The 22466-nt window shown below is 39.9% G+C and overlaps 1 gene segment (V, D, J or C); it reads left to right on the forward strand.

Moving 5' to 3' along the window:
- The first annotated feature begins 15682 nt into the window (after positions 1-15682).
- On the forward strand, positions 15683-16450 carry LOC113117886 (T cell receptor alpha variable 7-like). The segment is given in 2 exon segments: positions 15683-15773; positions 15875-16450. Coding segments are annotated over 2 exon segments (357 nt in total).
- Positions 16451-22466: the final 6016 nt, after the last annotated feature.

A 22466-nucleotide genomic window follows, 5' to 3' on the forward strand; every position in this document is an offset into this window, starting at 1 on the left:
TGTCAACACTGCACTGGCTCCCTATCAAACATTGTATAGATTTTAAAATATTGCTTATTACTTATAAAGCCCTGAATGGTTTAGCACCTCAGTATTTGAATGAGCTCCTTTTACATTATACTCCTCTACGTCCGCTACGTTCTCAAAACTCAGGCAATTTGATAATACCTAGAATATCAAAATCAACTGCGGGCGGGAGATCCTTTTCCTGTTTGCCGCCTAAACTCTGGAATAACCTACCTAACATTGTTCAGGAGGCAGACACACTCTTGCAGTTTAAATCTAGATTAAAGACCCATCTCTTTAACCTGGCTTACACATAACATACTAATATGCTTTTAATATCCAAATCTGTTAAAGGATTTTTAGGCTGCATTAATTAGGTAAACCGGAACCGGAAACACTTCCCATAACACCCGATGTACTTGCTACATCATTAGAAGAATGGCATCTATGCTAATATTTGTCTTTTTCTCTCTTATTCCAAGGTCACCGTAGCCACCAGATCCAGTCTGTATCCAGACCAGATTGTAGATCAGCACCTAGAAAGGACCTCAAAGACAGTCGAGACCAGGACAACTAGAGCCCCAGATACAGATCCCCTGTAAAGACCTTGTCTCAGAGGACCACCAGGACAAGACCACAGGAAACAGATGATTCTTCTGCACAATCTGACTTTGCTGCAGCCTGGAATTGATCTACTGGTTTCGTCTGGTCAGAGGAGAACTGGCCCCCAAACTGAGCCTGCTTTCTCCCAAGGTTTTTTTCTCCATTCTGTCACCGATGGAGTTTCGGTTCCTTGCTGCTGTCGCCTCTGGCTTGCTTAGTTGGGGTCACTTCATCTACAGCGATATCGTTGACTTGATTGCAAATAAATGCACAGACACTATTTAACTGAATAGAGATGACATCACTGAATTCAACGATGAACTGCCTTTAAATATCATTTTGCATTATTGACACACTGTTTTCCTAATGATTGTTGTTCAGTTGCTTTGACGCAACGTGTTTTGTTTAAAACGCGCTATATAAATAAAGGTGACTGGACTTGACTGATACGTGTTGAATGCATAGCACACAAACATTTTTAATGAATATCTGAAGAGGAGAAACTTTTATTCCTCTAATATGCCTCACAAGTAATCAAACGCTTTGGGAATGCTTCTGTGTGATAGCATACTAAAGCATGTGTGAAATCAGTCCAATAGTCCAAAAGCACACCCGGTGTAAACAGTGTTAGCTTCTGCTTTTTCTAAAAAGCACTCTGTGTGTACTCTCTGTCTGAAAAGGGAGTCTGAGTGTCTGTGTTTATGCGCCAGTGCACATAAATAGCTCTACAGTATATTATGGTGAGCAATCATAGTGACAACCAGCGTGTTCTCCTTCCCTGCCCATGCTATCTGTGCATTGTTTGTTTGGGAATGGAGCATGTGCGGCCATTTCTCGAAAGGGAGTTGGTTGTGCAGATTTTAAATGGCTGCCACCGCACACACTCTGCTCTCGCTGGCGGGCTTTGAGGAGGACACCCAGGTTTGCGATCCTCATGGTTCTGGTCCCCTGAATGCCGAGAAAGAGCAGGGATTGAGATTGTGGGGATCACAGATATTTTTAGCAGAGTGGTGTGCAATGGGCTCTACCTTTTCTCAGCCCATATTTGCTAGATCCAGTGCTCAGTCAGCTTAGCTAGGTTTAAGTGCACTTGTTTGCATCTAAAGAGACATTGTATTATCCAATCTGGTTTTTCTTCACACACCATATCACACATATCAGGAGGGACCTTCTGACTCAAGCAGGTGGCATGATTGTGGAGTTATGGGAACTATGGGTGTGGCTTCTGAGGGGGCACAACTCATAGATTCTGGTCTGTCAACTGAGGTTGTTGAGACCATTCTCCACTCCAGAGCTCCCTCCATGAGGACACAGCACTCCCTGAAGTGAAAACTTGATGTCTCTTCACTCTATTGGACTGATTTCACACGTGCTTCAGTACATGCTCATACAGAGTTGTTCCCAAAGCTTTACTGACATAGGGGAACGTCTCGGTTATGTATGCAACCCTCGTTTCCTGAAGGAGGGAGCAGAAACGTTACATCAGAAAGAGACTGATGTATGGGATCTCGCCTTAGAGCCCAATCACCTTCGAGTGGTTACAAAACAAGCCAATGGTATGCCGAGTACATTGGTCTGCGGAATTTGCACCGCGAGCTCCACCCCCCAAGAGTGGGTATATAAAGAACAGCGCGAGCAACTCGCATTCAACTCTCCGCTGAGGAGCTGAGACAGTTACACGGCCGTTCAGCGGAACAGCGATGTGGCAAGGGGACGTAACGTCTCTGTTCCCTCCTTCAGGGAACGAGGGTTAAATATGCAACTGAGACTTTCCCTTTCAGTCCGGCACGTTCTACATTACGTCAGAAAGACACTGACAAATGACTTACTGTGGACATTCACACATGGGATTGCCCAGAAAGGGGAATCACAACACATGGAGGCACCTAGTCCCACACAGGGCTGACCAAAGGGCATGTACGCAAGTGCTGGACATCAACAGTGCTGGAGGAACCCAGGGTTCTGAACTGAGGAACTCACCTGAGGGGAATAGCCCATGCATCCAGTCCGTGGAGTGGAATGGTGCAGCAATAATAGATTATAATAGATTATAAAATCTTGCAAATGTGTTAGGTGTCGCCCAGCCCACAGCTCTACAGATGTCTGTTAGTGGGGCACCATGCGCTAGAGCCCAGGAGGGAGCTCTCACCCCTAGGGGGCATGGCAGGTCTTGATAAGCTAGCACAATAGCATCCACTATCCAGTGCGATAACCTCTGCTTGGAGACAGCCTTTCCCTTCTGCTGGCCTCCGTAACAGACAAATAGCTGGTTTGAGGTCCTAAGGCACTGAGTTCTGTCTATTGCCGTGTTTCCACCGAAATTACCCGGAACATTTGTACCTGGAACTTTTTTCACTAGGAACTATTTTCCCCCCAGACCTGTTGCTTGCTGTGTTTCCACCGTGGTGTAAAGTACAGGGAAGATTAGGCAAATAGACTTGTGACGTAGGTCTGCGAGCATTTCTCAATACAAAGTACGCTGATTTTGAACATGCATCCTCGGTAGTGCTGACTTTGTGCATTCGACTCGGGAGTGTGATGTCCGCGACGACGCAAATCCGGTAAATCTGCAAACAGCAGCGTACTTGATAACATCAGTCAGCTCGCCTTGGCTACTGCAATTTTCCTCACTGTTTATTCACAATAAAATGAAATGGGATATCAAACACCTCTCCCTCCTTTCATTTTCATTTAAACATAATAACAGCTGCAGAAATTTACTTAATTCAGGGATATGTGTATATATACAGCCATTACAATGAAACAAAATATTATATAAATTTGCCTTTTTTATTTTCATTTTAAACATATAGATAAATTGAATACTGACCAAAGATAACCTGATAGATTTACCCAAAATGAATTATATTTTATGTTTAACCACTAAAGAGACATCAGAGCCAGCGGCACACATCAGAAGGTCTAGTCGAGGTGAGGCTGCTCTCGGCAGATACATAATCTGGACTGAGCTCTCGCTGATTGCGTGGGTTCCTGCAGTGGAAACACACCAAGTACCAGGCCAAAGTCCCTAGTTCCTGAGTAAGGTTCCTGTGGTGGAAACGTGGCATTTGTAGGTGCGGAGCGCACATACTGTACATAGCAGGGCCAGGGCTGGGTCTGCCAAATTCCAGGGCACGCTTCGTCAACTGAAAATGCCTGCAGGTCCCCGACCCTCTTCACCGAAGCCAAAGCCATCAGGAGCGCAGTTTTCAAAGATAGAAACTTTAGCTCTACTGAGAGCAAGGGTTCGAAGGGAGCCCTCTGCAGTGCTGATGGAACCACTGCGAGGTCCCAAGAGAGAACTTGTTGAGGGCGAGGCAGATTGAGCCTCCCTGCCCCTCTCAGGAACCTGATGATCAGATCTTGCTTCCCAAGAGACTTACCTTCAACAGGGTCATGGTGAGCCGAAATGGCAGCCACATAGACCTTGAGGGTGGAAGGAGACTGCCTTCCTTCCAACTCCCTTCTGAAGAAAGGAAAGCACTGACCTGATCGGGCATTTCCAGGGGTCCTCACACAGTGCAGAACACCAAGTGATGAATAGGTTCCACTTAAAGCATAGGCGTGTCTTGTGAACACGGCTCTAGCTGGGGAGACAGTGCCAACCAGAATGGGAGAACCTTGTATTGAAAAGCCTACCCCTCAAAAGCAAACTGAAGAAACGGTCTGTGTCGAGGAAAAATGGAGACATGAAAATATGCGTCCTTCAGGTTGATTGCTGCAAACCAATCCAACAAATGAATGCATTCGAAAATGTGCTTGGGCGTTAGCATCTTGAACGGAAGTCTGTGAAGAGCTCGGTTCAAGGCATCGCCCATCTCAGGAATGCCGCTTGGCCTGGCGTTTGGCAGGTTTAGGGGCAGAGATGGGATGCACCGCCCTTCTGCAGCCATCTCTTCGCTGCGGCCGGGGTGAAGGCTGCTGCTGTGGCCGAGCGGGAGTGGAGGAGGCCACGGGGGGCACCCTCGGCAACAAGCAGGCTGAGGCGGCTGCACTGGCGGCAGAAGTGGGCTGCAGGATGTGTCTGATGGCCTCAGACTGCTTCTGGGTTGCAGAGAACTCCTGGGCAAAGCTCTCTACCGCGTGGCCTAAAAGGCCATCCTGGAAGACCGGGGAATTGAGGAGCTGAGCCTGATCAGACTCCCTCATGTCTTCCAGGTTCAGGCATAGGTGGCACTCCTAGACCACCAAAGTGGGTATCACCTGACCCAAGGAGCGCAAAGTGACATTCGTAGCCCAGAGAGCGAGGTCGGTAGCAGTGCGCGCCTCCTGCAAAACTCCTGGGTCAGCACTGTCCCCGTGCAGCTGCTTGAGCAGTTTGGCCTGGTAGACCTGAAGGGAGCATGGCCTGCAAGGCAGAAGCAGCTTGGCCCGCAGCTCTGGAAGCCTTGACCGGAAGCGTGGATGAGAACTTACAAGCCTTGGAGGGCAGCTTGGGACCACCATGCCATGCGGTGGCGCTCTGCGGACACAGTTGCATCACAACAGAATGCTCCACTCTGGGAATCCCAGCCCATTCAACTGGCAACCTCAAAAATAATCTAAATGAATCTGCAGTGATGGCATGTACACAATATAGCAAGCTACTGTATGATCATATGTTTAGGTAGAACCAGAACACATTAGATTTTAAGTACATTGGAAATCCTTTATAGGAAATTAACAAACTAGAGTCTGATTTTGAAAACAAGAACAGTAGGATTGGAGATGGAAGAAATAATGGCACATTAACCTGCAGTGAATGGGTGTTTCAAGGATACACCATAATATGTTTCTAATAGGCTTTTTTATTTGTTGATAGTTTGATTATGGATAAAATCACGTGCCGTTGAATGGACCAAATCAGCATTTCTTCACCACCTCTAAGTGTTTGTTACATACAACAAAGTTATTTAGGCAGGTCCTATATTAAGGACATTAAAGATATATTAAATATATAAACTTAATAAGCTTTATATGCTATAAATGAATACTTCTCATAAAAGACTAATGAGTATCCACCTGGATTATTAGCCAATTTCGCATTATGATTAAATCTTCTACCAGTTTTTACTGTACCGAGCTTTCTCACATTTAGAATCTTAACGATAGCATAAGTACATACAGATTTTGCCTTAGGACTACTGTATAACGACCTCTGAACTGAATCTATGAAATCTTGAGTCCATTAACTTTCTTGATTGGTGAGAACTTGATTGAGTTGAACAATAACATTGGTTATGGTCTAGTGTTTGCATTTACCCAGCTGAGACTGATAGCATTCACAACTTCTTACACCAAACCAGAATATGAAGATTCTGAACAGAATAAATTTGTGGCCAATAAAATGGTTGCTGAGAGTGAATCTCTGACTGTTAACAATATGCAGCCGGATGATAGTTCCACATATTTCGGTTCAGTGAGTCACAGTGTATCTAACTCTGGGGAGGGCTGTACAAAAAACAAACAGGAGTCTTAAAATGAAAGTATTGATCAACAGGGGGCAGTGTGATTCAAGAAATGTTCAGCCTACTCACAATGCAAAACAAATGGAGCTGTTTGCAATAAATGATGATGAATCACTATCATTACACCTTCTGTAAACCAAATGCATATCAGTTCTGATATTATACAAAACTCATGTGAAGTTTGAATCTTATTTCTCCCTTTTATAACTCTTTTCGCCTAGGTTTGACTAGTTAGAGCCCAATATAGCTGACATCACTTCCTCCAACTTATGTTTCATAACAGAAGCACTTGGTGAAAGAAACCATGTCCACGATGAACACGTTCAATAGAGTATCTGTGTCGCTAATTATGTTGACAGGAAATATAATCAGATATGCACTAAAAATATATATATATATATTTATCATTGTTGCTTTAGTCTAAATGTTGTTAAAAAACATTTTACTTCCATGTTATAATGATAATTTTATTTCAAACATTACTAATCAGTACAATGTTATCTTTCTTCATGGACAGTGACAAATCAGGCAAAAACTGTTCTCCAGAGTCCTGATGACCTCATGAAGAACCAAAATGAATTGGCTGTTATTATCTGTTCTCACAATATACAGAGCTATGATCGAATGCTGTGGTACAAACAGAGTCAGGACATGCCTGGACTCAAGTTGATGGGATACCTTTATGTTGATGAGAATATAGCATGAATTTAAAGACAAGATCAAATTGGAGGGAAATGCAAAGAAAAGTGGCACTCTGACTATCATCAACCTCACACCACAAGACAGCGCAGTGTATTTCTGTGCAGCATATTACACAGTGATATAGACAATGAAACCTTAATACAAAAAGCTCTCTAATCTGTTCTTCTGCATCAGCTCTGCATCACCTGCAAAGAGCTCAAGGTTTGATTTACTGCCGACATTGACGTGAGAACATGTTTCCCTGTATAGTCTTGTTAAATGAATAAAATTATAATTTTATAGAAGCTGTACATGTACAGCAGTTTCTAAAAATGTCTGAGGAATCTCATTTGAGAACAGAATTATCCTACCACATTTTGACCTTATTCAGTCAGTCAAATTAATAGTTTTATACTCATCACCTCAGAACAGTAGAGAGAGTCCTTTCTCCACTAATGCTAAATCTGAATGGCACTGCTATTTCTATAACTCACTAATGTATTCTAAGTGCCCCCAGAGATGATATAACTTTCTTCTAGAAGTGCCTTCCTGCATTTAATTCACAGCACTATCATAAAAAGCAAAGATGACTTGCATCATTACAAGTGTTTGTGTTTCTCTAGTATGCCTCATTGGTAAGCATATGTACAAACCCGATTCCAAAAAGTAGGGATACTGTACAAATTGTTAATTAAAACAGAATGCAAAGGTGTGGAAATTTCACATTTCAATATTTTATTCAGAATACAACATAGAAGACATATCAAATGTTTAAACTGAGAAAATGTATCATTTTAAGGGAAAAATCAGTTGATCTAAAATTTCATGGCATCAACACATCTCAAAAAAGTTGGGACAAGGCCATGTTTACCACTGTGTGGCATCCCCTCTTCTTTTTATAATAGTCTGCAAACGTCTGGAGACTGAGGAGACAAGTTGTTCAAGTTTAGGAATAGGAATGTTGTCCCATTCTTGTCTAATACAGCCTTCTATTTGCTCTTAGGTCTTCTTTGTCTCATCTTCCTGTTTATGATGCGCCAAATGTTTTCTATGGGTGAAAGATCTGGACTGCAGGCTGGCCATTTCAGTACCTGGATCCTTCTTCTACACAGCCATGTTGTTGTAATTGATGCAGTATGCAGAAAATACCATCACCATCAGAGATCAGAGATGCAGGCTTTTGAACTGAGCGCTGATAACAACTTAGGTTGTCCTTGTCCTGTGTAGTCCGGATGACATGACATCCCAGTTTTCCAAAAAGAACTTCAAATTTTGTTTCGTCTGACCACTTTGCTACAGTCCATAGTATGATTTTCTGGCCTTGACCCTTACGCACAGAGATTGTTCCAGATTCTCTGAATCTTTAGATGAAATTATGCACTGTAGACGATGATAACTTCAAACTCTTTGCAATTTTTCTCTGAGAAACTCCTTTCTGATATTGCTCCACTATTGTTTACTACAGAATTGGAGGTATTGGTGATTCTCGGCCCATCTTGACTTCTGGGAGACACAGCCACTATGAGGCTTTTGTATACCCAACCGTGTTGCCAATTGACCTAATAAGTTGCAAACTGGTCCTCCAGATGTTCCTTATATGTATGTTTCACTTTTACGGCCTCTTATTGCTACCTGTCCCAACTTTTTTGGATAAGTAGCTCTCATGAAATCCAAAATGAGCCAATATTTGGCATGATATTTCAAAATGTCTCACTTTCAACATTTGATATGTTATCTATATTCTATTGTGAATAAAATATAAATTTATGAGATTAAGAAATTATTCCATTCCTTTTTTACTCACAATTTGTACAGTGTCCCAACTTTTTTGGAATCGGGTTTGTAATAGAATTTTGTTTATGTTTATGTATGTTGATTATATGTATTTGTTTTACACTGATTGTATATGTGTATTTTCTCTCATTACAGTTGCATTTGGTAAAACTGCCTTTCAGTCACCTGGTGACCTCATTAAAGGAACACTCCACTATTTTTGAAAAGGCTAATTTTCAAACTTCCCTAGAGTTAAACAGTTGATTTTTACTGTTTTTGAATCCATTCAGATTAAAATAGCCCCTAGCTAGTTTGTGTAGTTGCAATAGCTAGTAATGGGTCGTTCTTGAAAGAATCGTTAATTTTGAACAAATCTTTAATGTGACTCGGGAAGAACGAGTAATTTTGGGGAGTGATTCATTCAATCACACATGCTTAACATTTTATGGTATCTGTACAGGAATTAATTCAACTGTTATGAATCTTTGGGATTAAGAGGTTTGTTCATCATGTGACAGCCCCACACGCTAAACCTATGCTGTTTTAGCTGGAAAGAGACTTAATAATAATAACCAACTCTTCATTACCTTTGTTACCACATTCAGTGTTATGGAAAATAACCATCATGACAGAAATTCACACATTTATAAACTGTAAGAAATTAAAAACTAGGGAATCAAAAGGTGAACTAATCAATTCTCTTTCCGGCTCAGACTGCATTTGGTTAAGTTTATGGGGATGTCACATGATGAACGAATGTCTCAATCCCGAAGACTTGTCAGATAAGAGGTGAGCAGAGCTAATCATATATAATCCATATCTGAGACCATTATGAATGTATTTGTTTTGTATATAAAGTGACTCAAACATTGATTAACAAATGTGGAGACAAAATTTCTTCACACTATGACCATATTCTTTGGTACAAAAAACACATCATGGGCTTCAAGTTCATGGGGTTTCTTAATTTCATAAATGACAACCCTGAGTTAGAATTTAAAAACAAGATCACTCTGGATGGAGATGGAAGAAATAATGGCACTCTGACTACCAACATGCTCACTGACAGTTAAGTGTATTCTGTGCAGCATATTACACAGTGCTCAGAATCACCTCTGTCTAAGGCAAAAACCCTATTATGATATGAACCTCAGACGCCAAAGGTCCATAATAGAATGGGGCAGTCAGGTGACAGCACTCATATAGATGATCATTTTTATCAAACCAAAATTTTTTTGTTAAGTGTTCTCCTTGTTTTGCTGTTTTGGCTTACAAGGTAACTATTTTATATTAAATGATGCTAATGATTTAATAAAAAAGTTACTTAAAATTCAGTTTAATTGTGCATTTTTTTTCTTTTTACAGGTTCTGTTGTTAATGTCAGTGTTAATCAAAGCCTCTCAAATCTAATTAAATCTGAGAGAGACACTGCAGAATATTTATGCGGACACAGCATACCATCTTACTCTATGATCTTCTGGTACAAACAAACACTCGGCCATGATTAACAATTCCTTGGACACATCTGGAATAAGAATTCCCCTTCAAGTACTCGAGCTGCAGTCGCAAAATGCTTTGGAAATTACCCTGTGTTCCCATGCTCTGAAAAACGTGTGTAATCCTTCTGAGGAAATCCTGGATGACTTCACCAAAGGGGATGAGATAGGGACCAGGAAATATAAAAGCAGTGCTCCATTTATCCTGCTCTGAGGGGGAGCATGATGAGGATACCAACAAAGATGAATCTGTGGTCTTGGCACCACAGTCTGTACTGTTTTAGAAACTTTTGGAGTTAGTGAATAGAACTGTGGCCAAATTAAACATTGACTGGCCGACTAAAGTGCACGAAAAGTGTCCTTAGAACGAACTCAATAAGGAAGGACAGGGTCTTTCTAAGAAGGAGTATATATATTGAATATATTGAATGTTAATTATTTGTGTTAGTAGTATATATTTTAATAATGGGTTAATGTTTTTTGCGTTTACAAATGATTGATGTTTTTTGTGAAGTTTATGGTTTAAAATGGGAGTGTAAGATTGAATACTTAACTGCCAATGGTACCCTCCAATGGTACCCTCCCTTCTTATAGGCCAGGCTCAGAACAGGGGCTTGTTTACCAAATCAGCGAGCGTGCTGCTGAGGTGATGTGAGTGAAACTAAAAACGTATTGTGGATACTCATTTGTACATATTATTTGTTCTTTTATTTTTGTTTTGGTACTTTGTTTGGATTTAGCACTTGTCTAAATATTATAAACATCTAGCCACTGAATAATTTTCCGGCACACTGTAAATAAAAGTCACCTTTACTTCTACGGGTCAAGCCATCATTTACTTTTTATTTTTCCTTTTTCCCTGGACCTAAAACGTCCCGCAGTAGGTCTGCAAGGGTCTACTGCATCACACAGTGGCATTCCAACAATTTCTCCCTCGCTGCTCTCATGGGGCTGGTAGGCGAAACAAGCCCCAGCCATGTACAAGCTCCTCTCACAGAGAAGTCCTAAAATGGAGCGTCACCCATCATACTCCCCTACAAAGAGAACAGGAGATGAGGTGGCACTCCAGGCTTACGTCTTCCAGAGATGTGATGAATCTGAATAGTTTTATTAATAGCAGGAAGGCTTAGGCCAAGAAGTCCTGGCATAATAACTTCACGACTTCCGAGGCAGGCCCCTTTGGGGAGGAGTGGTACACACCTCATCACATGGTGCCCTTTTCTCCACAGTGCCCTTAGGAGATCGTTTCATTAACACTGCCCCTCCAGTGCTTCAGGGAACACCTGTCTCCAGCAAGTGCAGCTCTCAGCCTCCACCCAGAAATGTAGTGGTTCTAGGGGGCTCACTACCTCTAAGGAGGTCTATGGAACATTTAGAATGGCCATTCCGCTTCAGGGCACCAATTTAGCCATTCTAATTACAACAGTTGTCAGTATCGAGAGACTGATTCCCTTAGTAGACTATATAGCAGCATGGAAGCTCCTGCAAAATTTGACACAATGGTTCCTGCACACTATAAAAAGAGGGTACAAAATTCAGTTTGGGTCTTGAACACCTCTATTCAACGTGGTGTTTCCCACTCTAGTGGGCCCGGAGCAGGCTCTGGTTATGGAATGAGAAGTGGACACACTTTTGAGGAAGAAGTCCATTGAGGTGGTCCCTCCTTGTGACAGAGAGTCTGGGTTTTACAGGCGGCATTTTATTCCAAACAATGATGGAGGGTTGCTTCCAATTTCAGTTCTGCACCTGTTGAACCTCTTAGTCATGCCGCTCAATTCAAAATACTCACACTCAACCAAGTTGTGTCTCATCACGTTCACGATGCACTGCTCCCTCTGGTTTTCCCTCACTCACTTAGCTCCTCTTGGACTGGATTCTATGGTACAGATGTTGCTGAGGCTGTGCTTATATGCTTTCCCCCCAAATTCCTCTGCTCCCAGGAGTTCTGGATAGAGTTAGCCAAGAAGGAGTTTGTCTCCTATTAGTAGCCCCATGCCGGCCGGGCCGTCCATGGTTTGTGGACCTGGTAGCCCTACTTGAAGACTCTCCATGGGAGATTCTCTTCCGGCTGGATCTCCTCTCTCAGACAGGGGGTATCATTGTTCAACCCCATCCAGAGTTGTGGAAGCTGAGAGTGTGGCCCCTGAGGGGCATTTTTTCACTTCATGGTGTCATGAACATCAGTTAGACCCAGTTAACTGCCCTGTTGGTCCATTGCTGGAATTTCTACAAGATTGTTTTGCCACAGGGTTATCCCCCTCCACTTTGAAAGTTTATGTGGCTCCTATTGCTGCTTACTTTGCCCCTCAGTGTGAGCAGTCTTTGGGGAGGAATCCGTTTGTAACACATTTTCTCAAGGATACAGAGTGATACCCTAGAGTGCCTGCTTGGGATATGGTTGTGGTTTTGGAGGCCCCTTCCAAAACTCCCTTTTGAACCCCTGGGGGAGATTTCATTGAGATTTCTTACAATGAAGACTGAATTCTGCTGACCATCTCTTCCTTAAAGAGAGTCAGTGAGCTCCATCTTTCAGTGGCCCCATCTTGTCTTGAGTTTGTCCTGGCATTGCCAGGGACAATCGGAGCCTGTGGCAGGGGATACAGATCATTACTAACCACTGTACTGTATATCAGAACAGTTGATACAGGTGTAAGCCGAACTGATAAGGAATATTCCCAGGTGGAATTTATGTCAGTCTATAGACAGCTGATAGCTGAAAACCACATAAAAGTATGTTGACTTTGACCTCCGTTTGTAGAAGATTTTAATTATTAGTACATATGATTTAATTAAAAAATTCTGTATCACATCCAGATAAAGGTGATTTTACTTCCTGCCAACATTTACCAACAACTGAATTAAAATGCAGTTACAGAAATGTTTCTTGGTGTGTATAATTAAATTGTTTATGTACAAAAGGAGGTTAAAACAAACAGACAAAAAAAGTATAAATTAATTTGTTCCCCCAAGTTGAGATCAGATGAGATAAAGCTGACATCACTTCCTCTCACTCATGTCATTCATGTGTAGCAGAAGCACTTGGTGAAAGAAATCACGATGAACACATTTCTTAGCGTATCTGTATGCATAATGATATTTTCAGGTAATAACAACAAACAAATATGCACTCTATACATTAATATATCCTGTTTTACACTGTTATACACTGTTTATTTATTTATTTATTTTTTCTCTCCACAGCTGCCTCTCTTGGTAAAACTGTTCTCCAGACGCCTGACAACCTCATCAAGAATCAAGATGAATCTGCTGTGATCATGTGCTCTCACAAGATATCAAGCTATTATATTATATTATGGTACAAACAAAGTCCAGGCATGTTGGGCTTAAAGCTGATGGGATATCTTAATAATGATGCTAAAAATAAAGAGACTGAATTTGACAATAAGATCAAATTGGAGGGAAATGGGAGAAATAATGGCATTCTGACTATTAACACCCTCACGCTGAATGACAGTGCAGTGTATTTCTGTGCAGCATATTACACAGTGCTCAGAATCACCCCTGTCTAATACAAAAACCTCTTTTAACCAGCTTGCTTCTGTGAAAGGCATATTTATTTCTCTACACACCTGTGGGTTTTGGTTCAAAGCCAATACAACACAACACAACAGGTCTAACAAATGTAGCAAATAATGAGGGGAAAAAAAGGACGAAAAAAAGAGACTTATTTAGTGTAAAATGATTCTGTAATAATTCTGTTGTAAAACTAATAACTGTTTTGTCTGATAATTCCACCATTGTGTGTCTGTCAAATTTCCTTATCATTTCCTTCCCACTTAAATTTCACATTCTTCTGTCACTTATAGGCCATTTTTTAATTAAAAATTTTGCTCATGCATTATAATGATGTCACATCCTGTACTGCCAAATAAAATGTTTGTGAACACAGATCAAGATTTAACTGATCTGGCCTCAACCTGACACGATGAGGGGTATAACTCTGTACATCCTGTTGCTAGAATTTCAGAATTTCTCCTGAAAGACATTATAGAATAAACTATAATAGAGACCAAAAGTTCAGATTATTACAGAAATATTTTAGTTTTCTTCTCAGTTTGCAGGTAACAGTGATGTTTCACAAGTTCCAAGTGTTTTAATGGCAGTAAAAGGGAGTTCTGCTCAGATGAACTGCACACATAAAAAGGATTCAACATTTGTCCAGATATACTGGTACCGACAGCGTACAGGACAAACTATGACTCTAATCATGTTCACAAGCACTTACACCAAACCAGAATATGAAGATTCTGAGCAGAATAAATTTGTGGCAAAAACCAAAAAAAACAAAACGGTTGCTGAGAGTGGATCTCTGACTATTAACAATTTGCAACCAGTTGATAGTGTCACATATTTCTGTTCAGTGAGTGAAAACATATTGTATCAAACTCTGGGGAGAGCTGTACTAAAAACAGGTGTCTAAAAACTAGAAGTAAGCATTGATCAACAGAGGGCAGTGTGACTCAATAAAATTTCAACCTTCCTACAAAGCAAAAAAGCAAATAAATAAATAAAATAAAACCATTGGCTGTTTGCATAAGAGATTGTAATGAATGACAATGAATCATTATCACTCTCCACCTTCTGAAAATCAAAAACATGCATAGTCTGAGTTGCATATCAGGATTCCTCTTTTCTCCCAGGTTTTACCAGTTATGACCAAATATATAACTGAGATCACTTCCTCCTGCTGGTGCTTTTAATTAAAAGCAGAAGCACTTGATGAAAGCAACTATTATGTTCAACAGAGTATCCGTGTTACTAATGATGTTTACAGGTTAGACAAAAATTAAACAAATATGCACTCAAATAAAATCATACGGATTGTTTATACACAACTGCTTTTTTTTCTTCCTACAGCTGCCTGTTTTGATAAAACTGTTCTCCCTGTTGACATATATAAACTAATTAGATTTGTTTAGTTCAAATCAATTCATGTTCTAATATATCTATGTGCTTATTGATATGACTCGTCACTGCACTTCAAATCCCACATGTGTGAGGAGGAGCATAAATATGCTTTTTACTGAATAAAGCCATTTTTGTATTAGACAGAGGGGATTCTGAGCACTGTGTAAGATGCTGCACAGAAACACACTGCACTGTCAGTCATCGTGAGGGTGTTGATAGTCAGAGAGACATTTTCTCTTTCATCTTCATCCAATTTGATCTTGTTTAAAACTGCAGGCTCACTGGATTCAACCTTATGATAACAGATTCTCCATATCAGGTTACAAACACACATTTTTTGTCAAAATACAGTTATGACCAGTGTATTCAAATAGTCACCATAAAAAACAAAAACAAACAAACAAACAAACCTTGGAACTGTTTTATTTTTAAGTCCCTGTCAATATTTCAGTTTGAGCTATCAGTGATATTTCATAAATTTCTAGTGTTTTAAAGGCAGTAAAGCAGGAGTTCTGTTCAAATGAACTGCACACACAAACATTATCACACTTATTGTGTTCACAACCAATTTCAAATAAGCAAAGTGCAAACTCAGTCTTCTGTGAATAGAAAGAGTTTGTTCTACTGCAAAACTACTCATCAGACACCTTAGTTTGAGTGTTGAATGTGTAATCAACCTTTAGGTCTGTTCTTTCACTGTCCGTGTACCCTACAGATGACATCACTTCCTCTCTCTTGTGCCTGTACTTCATCATAGCAGAAGTACTCACTTTATTACAAAGAGCTGACACGATGAACACTTTCCTAATCAGATCTGCATGTCTGTTGTGGCTTACAGGTAATAGTTAAAAATATGTAAAAATGTTACTTCCATATTATCATGATAATTTTATTTTAAACATTTCTAACCAGAACAATGTTATCTTGTTTCATGGACAGTGACAAATCATGCAAAAACGGTTCTCCAGAGTCCTGATGACCTCATAAAGAACCAAAATGAATCGTCTGTTATCGTCTGTTCTCACAGTATACAGGACTACAACCAAATGCTGTGGTACAAACAGAGTCAGGACATGCCTGGACTCAAGTTGATGGGATACCTTTATGGTGGTGAGAATATAGAGCCTGAATTTAAAGACAAGATCAAATTGGAGGGAGATGCATCAAAAAGTGGCACTCTGACTATCATCAACCTCACACCACAAGACAGCGCAGTGTATTTCTGTGCAGCAAGTTACACAGTGATATAGACAATGAAACCTTAATACAAAAAGCTCTCTAATCTGTTCTTCTGTACCAGCTCTGCATCACCTGCAAAGGGCTCAGGGTTTGATTTACTGCCAACATTGGGCAGGCAGCGTTTCAAGCTGTGTGTTCATCCCTGCCTGCGTTACATCTTGGGTGGGCATACACACAGTTTGTGCGTTGGCCTAACGGTTAGAGTGTTGGACTTGCAATCCAAGGGTCGTGAGTTCGAGTCGAGTCTAGGGCTGGCAGGAATTGTAGGTGGGGGGATTGAATGTACAGCGCTCTCTTCACCTTCAATACCACGACTGAGGTGGTTGACATGGTTGGCATCAAGTCCCTCAGTCACCCCAGTATGAGGAGCTGTTGGGTGGTAACTCTGGCTCTGGCCAAGTTGATCATTGATAGTCCTGCAGTGAAAAAGGCTGAAACGCAGAAGAGCAATTTGGGAGAGAGCTCAGGAGGACCGCTGATTTGTCTCTCTGCGCTATCCAAGGAGACCGCCCATGCCATTTAAAGTCTTTTAATGGCAGTAAAAGGGAGTTATGTTCAGTTGAACTGCACACATAAAAATTATTTTTTATTCAACCAGATGTACTAATATCGACAGCGCCCAGGACAAACTATGACTCTAATTGTGTTCACAAAGCACTTTGAGCATTGAACATGACTATGGCGATTCTGATCCAAAGAAATTTCCAATCATTAAAACTGTTCCAGAGAGCAGATCTCTGACTTTGAACACTGTGGAGTCAGATGATAGTGCCACATATTTCTGTTCAGTGAGTGAAAGCACAGTGTATCAAATTCTGGGGAGAGCTGTACAAAAAAACAGGTGTCTTCAAATGAGAGATAATTATCTATCAGCAGGGGGCAATGTGATTCAATACATTTTTTTTTGCCTACTCACAAAGCAAAACAAATCAGCACCGGAGCTCCCCAGGGCTGCGTTCTCTCCCCACTGCTCTTCTCCCTGTACACCAACGATTGCACATCTAAGGACCCCTCTGTCAAGCTCCTGAAGTTTGCAGACGACACCACACTCATCGGCCTCATTCAGGACGGTTATGAGTCTGCTTATAGACAGGAGGTTAAAGAGCTGGCTGTCTGGTGCACTCTCAACAACCTGGAGCTTAACACCCTCAAAACAGTGGAGATGATCGTGGAGTTCAGGAGAAACCCCCCTGCACTCCCCCCACTCACCATCATGAACAGCCCTGTGACTGCAGTGGAGTCATTCAGGTTCCTGGGCAGCACTATCTCTCAGGACCTGAAGTGGGACATTCACATTGACTCCATTGTGAAAAAGGCCCAGCAGAGGTCAGCTGAGGAAGCTTAACCTGCCACAGGAGCTGCTGAAACAGTTCTACTCCACAATCACTGAATCCATCCTCTGCACTTCAGTAACTGTCTGGTTCAGCTCAGCTTCTAAATCTGACCTCAGAAGACTACAGAGGGTAGTCCGGACTGCTGAGCGAATCATCGGTACAACCCTCCATTCTATTCAAGAACTGTACTTATCCAGAGTGAGCAAAAGGGCTGGCAAAATCACTCTGGACCCCTCACATCCAGCACACTCCCTCTTTGAACTGTTGCCATCTGGTCGACGCTACAGAGCACTGAGCACCAGAACGACCAGACACAGGACCAGTTTCTTCCCTCAGGCAATCCATCTTATGAACAGCTGATAATAACTGTGGAACACACTACACTATTTATATTTATATACACATACACTTATTTATCTAACACACATACTTAGTATACACTTAAATTTTGCACATAATATACATGTACATACATGTACATTATCATTGTCCACCTTAAAAATAATATTTATGTTTTGATTCAGTGCCAATAATACTGATGAAACTACAGTGAAGTGCAACAATGTTAGATGAGTCATAAATAAGTACTTTTTATATTAGCATATTAATTGTTTTGACAAAAATGCTTTTTTTATTTTATTTTTTACTTTACATGTCTAATTAATTATAAATATAAATATTAATGTTCTGCATATCAGGTAATAAACACAGAAAGCCAAAATACAGATGTAACATACATTATGAAGTTGATGTTAAGGCTGTAGGGTTGCGTTTGTGTGTGTATGACTTTTCTATCCCTTGGGGTTTGCCGTAGGCAAGGTTGGGAAACGCACATGTTAACGAGAGCACCCAGTTGTGCCATGTGAGTTGCTTTAGGAGTGAAGAAGAATAAAAGTGCATCGTTCATATAATACTTGCATTTAGCTTTCTTTATTTTATTATTTAAGAAGTGTTTAGGCGAACTCGAGGCATAAGGTCGGTCACACAATTATGATCATAATTTATGTTTTGTTGCAAAACCTGCTCCATTGTTTGGCCAAGGTATTCAAATCAGTTTCCTAATAGATAAATTGAAATGGTTTTATTTTTTATGTCCCTGTCAATATTTCAGTTTTAGCTATCAGCGACATTTCATAAATTTCAAGTGTTTTCAAGGCAGTAAAGCAGGAGTTCTGTTCAAATGAACTGCACACACAAACATTATGACATTTATTGTGTTCACAACCAATTTCAAATGTGCAAAGTGTCTTCTGTGAATAGAAAGAGTTTGTTCTACTGCAAAACTACACATCAAACACTTTAGTTTGAGTGTTGAATGTGTTATCCACCTTTAGGACTGATCTTTCACTGTCCGTGTACCCTACAGATGACATCACTTCCTCTCTCTTGTGCCTGTACTTCATCATAGCAGAAGTACTCGATTTATTACAAAGAGCTGACACGATGAACACTTTCCTAATCAGATCTGCATGTCTGTTGTGGCTTACAGGTAATAGTTAAAAAAATGTTGTGCAAATGATGATTAACAAAAATGTTTCTTCCATGTTATAATGATCATTTTATTTCAAACATTTCTAATCAGTACAATGTTATCTTTCTTCATGGACAGTGAGAAATCATGCAAAAACGGTTCTCCAGAGTCCTGATGACCTCATAAAGAACCAAAATGAATTGGCTGTTATCGTCTGTTCTCACAGTATACAGGACTACGACCAAATGCTGTGGTACAAACAGAGTCAGGACATGCCTGGACTCAAGTTGATGGGATACCTTTATGTTGATGAGAATATAGAGCCTGAATTTAAAGACAAGATCAAATTGGAGGGAGATGCATCGAAAAGTGGCACTCTGACTATCAACAACCTCACACCACAAGACAGCGCAGTGTATTTCTGTGCAGCATATTACACAGTGATATAGTCAATGAAACCTTAATACAAAAAGCTCTCTAATCTGTTCTTCTGCATCAGCTCTGCATCACCTGCAAAGAGCTCAAGGTTTGATTTGCTGCCAACATTGACGTGAGAACATGTTTCCCTGTATAGTCATGTACAGCAGATTCTAAGAGTGTTTGAGGAATCCCATGAGAACAGAAATATCTAGCTATAGTTTGACTTCATTCAGTCAAGTTTTATACTCGTCATCCCAGAACAGTAGAGCGAGCTGTTTGTCCAGTAATGCTAAATCCAAACAGCACTGTAATTTCTAAAACTCATTTATTGTCAGTCCCTTCAGAGATGCATTTAATTCACAGCACTGTCACTAAAAGGAAAGATGACTAGCATCATTACAAGTGTTTGTGTTTCTCTAGTGTGCCTCACAGGTAACCATGTGTAATATCATTTATTTTATTATTGGTAATGTTTATCATGTGTGTTTGTTTTACACTGATAAGACAGCTAATCATTGTATATGTGTATTTATTTGTCTGTGGTAATATATTAAACCTTAAAATGACAGTAAAAAACATGAGTTACATTTCAGATACAGGTTTTCACAAAAAAAAAAAAGAAAAAAAAGAAAAGAAAGAGGTTTATATGATGATAAACTTCACATTTCAGCATTTACACCATTTTTAAGGGAGGAGTCAAAAGTATCAAATATTATATTAATTTAAACAGCTATTATCAAACAATTACATTTATTAAAATGTAAATATATCTTAGTGTCTCAATTGTTTTGATTTTTATAATTCTTGTCGATCCATGTTCACACTTACGACTGCATGCTTTCTGCTTAAAAATATTTATCAATTTTCATATTGTCTGAACAAAACCTGCAGACAGGCTGATTAAAAATGCAGATTCAATTTCTGCCAGCAGGTGGCACTTTTGGAATGGCAGAAAAATAGCAGTTTCCTCAGTTCAATTTACCTTCAAATTATGACAGAAATATAATAGCATTCAAAGTTAGAATAACAACAATAATATATACTTTTATAAAAAAATAATTTAATTTTAACATTCTTTTCAAGGAATATCATGTTTTTATCCATATTTTAACATGGGCAAAAATAAAAGGAGCTGTACACTTTCATTTGTTAATATTTTAAAACATTAATTATTAATTAAACATTAGTTCAAATGGTTTCAAGTTTGTTGTAATAAAGGATTTGTTCAGTTCTGTTCACATGAACTGCACACACAATAAGGGTTCAAGCTACAGACAGATGTACCGGTACAGACAGTGACAAGGACAAACTATGAGACTCATAACATTCACAACCTCTTACACCAAACCACAATATGAAGATTCTGAGCAGAATAAATTTGTGGCTAATAAAACGGTTGCTGAGAGTGGATCAGAATGTGCAGAATATAGAATTTGGAGCCAGAAGTTAGTATCACATATTACTGTTCAGTAAGTGATTACACCAGGTATCTTCAAATGAGAGATAATTATCTATCAACAGGGGGCAACCTCACACCTGTGGGTTTTGATTCAGTGCCAATAATATTGATGAAAACTACAGTGAAGTGCAACGTTATATGAATCATATAAATAAGCACATATTTCTATTAGCATATACAGTGCCCTCCATAATTATTGGAACAGTAAAGACAAATTTTTGTTTTGTGTTTGCTGTGGAGTCAATCAATCTGTAAATATGATTAAAAGATGAATATGAGACAAAACTACAGAATGTCACATTTTATTAGTGGGTGATTCAACACAAAGATGTTTTACCAGCTAAGAAGATCAGCACTTTCAGAGTTTCATCTCCCCATCTGATGAGAGCAGAAGTATTGGAACAGTTGGCTCACAGGTCTTTCGGAGTGTTCAGCTGTGTTCTGTTGCATTAATTCTTTAGATATTAAAATCAGGTAATGTTTCTTATCAGTTATATTCATTGCTTCTGCATTCTAAGTCTTGCATTCAATGATGACACACAAATCAGGATAAAGACGAGGAAGCCAACTCTAAAAGAAAAGCAAGCAATTTGGATGCTAAAAGAAAAGACGAAGTCGATTAGAACCATATGAAAAACAAATGGCATGGCAAAATCAAGAGTTTGGCAACATCAGCAACCAAAGATGACCTGATCGGCTGAGAAAAACAACAGTAGTTGATGACAGACAAATCGTAAAAGCTGTGGAAATGAACCATAAAATACATTTCTGTAAAATCACCAACCTCCAGAAAGCTGGGGTGATGCTCTGTCAATCTACAGCTCGCAGGAGAATTTGACACAGAATTACAGAAGCTACACAGCAAGATGCAAACCTCTGATCAGAAATAGAAAGGCAAGATTCTTCACAAATGTGAGCCAGTAGAGTTTTGGAACTGAGTTGATGGACCGATGAGACAAAGATAAACCTTTATCTAAGTGATTGGAAAGCAAAAGTGTGGAGGAAAAACTGAACTGCAAATGATTCTGAGCATACATCCTCATCTGTAAAGCTTGGTGGAGGTGGTGTCATGGCATGGGCATGCATGGCTGTCTCTAGAACAGGACCTTTTTAATGATGACTCAATATATGATGGCAGTAGCAGATTTAATTTGGAAGGACACAAAATCATCTTGGCTACCAATTTTCTAGAAAATGCCACCAAACTCATTAGAAAGCGCTTCATGGATAAGCACAATGAACAAAAACACCCTGTCAATTGAGTCAAGGATTTTAGCATGGCAAAGAAATGTAAAGTCTTAGATTGCCCAAATCAATCTCCAGATTTAAAATACATTTGAAAATTAATTTCACCAGCTGAAGAGGAAACAAAAAAAGAAACTGCCCAAAACAAGACACAGTTGGAATTGGCTGCATTAAAGGCTGGAGAAAAACATTTCAAAGCATAAGACCAAGAGTCTGGTGATGTCCATGGGTTGCAGACTCACTGCTCTGATTACATGGAAGGGATCTACAACTAAATAGCTGGTAATCTTTTACTGTACATCTGCCATAAATTAAACTGTTCCAATACTTTTGCTCACATCAAACAGTGGGATGAACTCTAAA

Source organism: Carassius auratus, chromosome 17, assembly GCF_003368295.1.
Source record: "Carassius auratus strain Wakin chromosome 17, ASM336829v1, whole genome shotgun sequence".
Taxonomy (NCBI): Eukaryota; Metazoa; Chordata; class Actinopteri; order Cypriniformes; family Cyprinidae; genus Carassius; species Carassius auratus.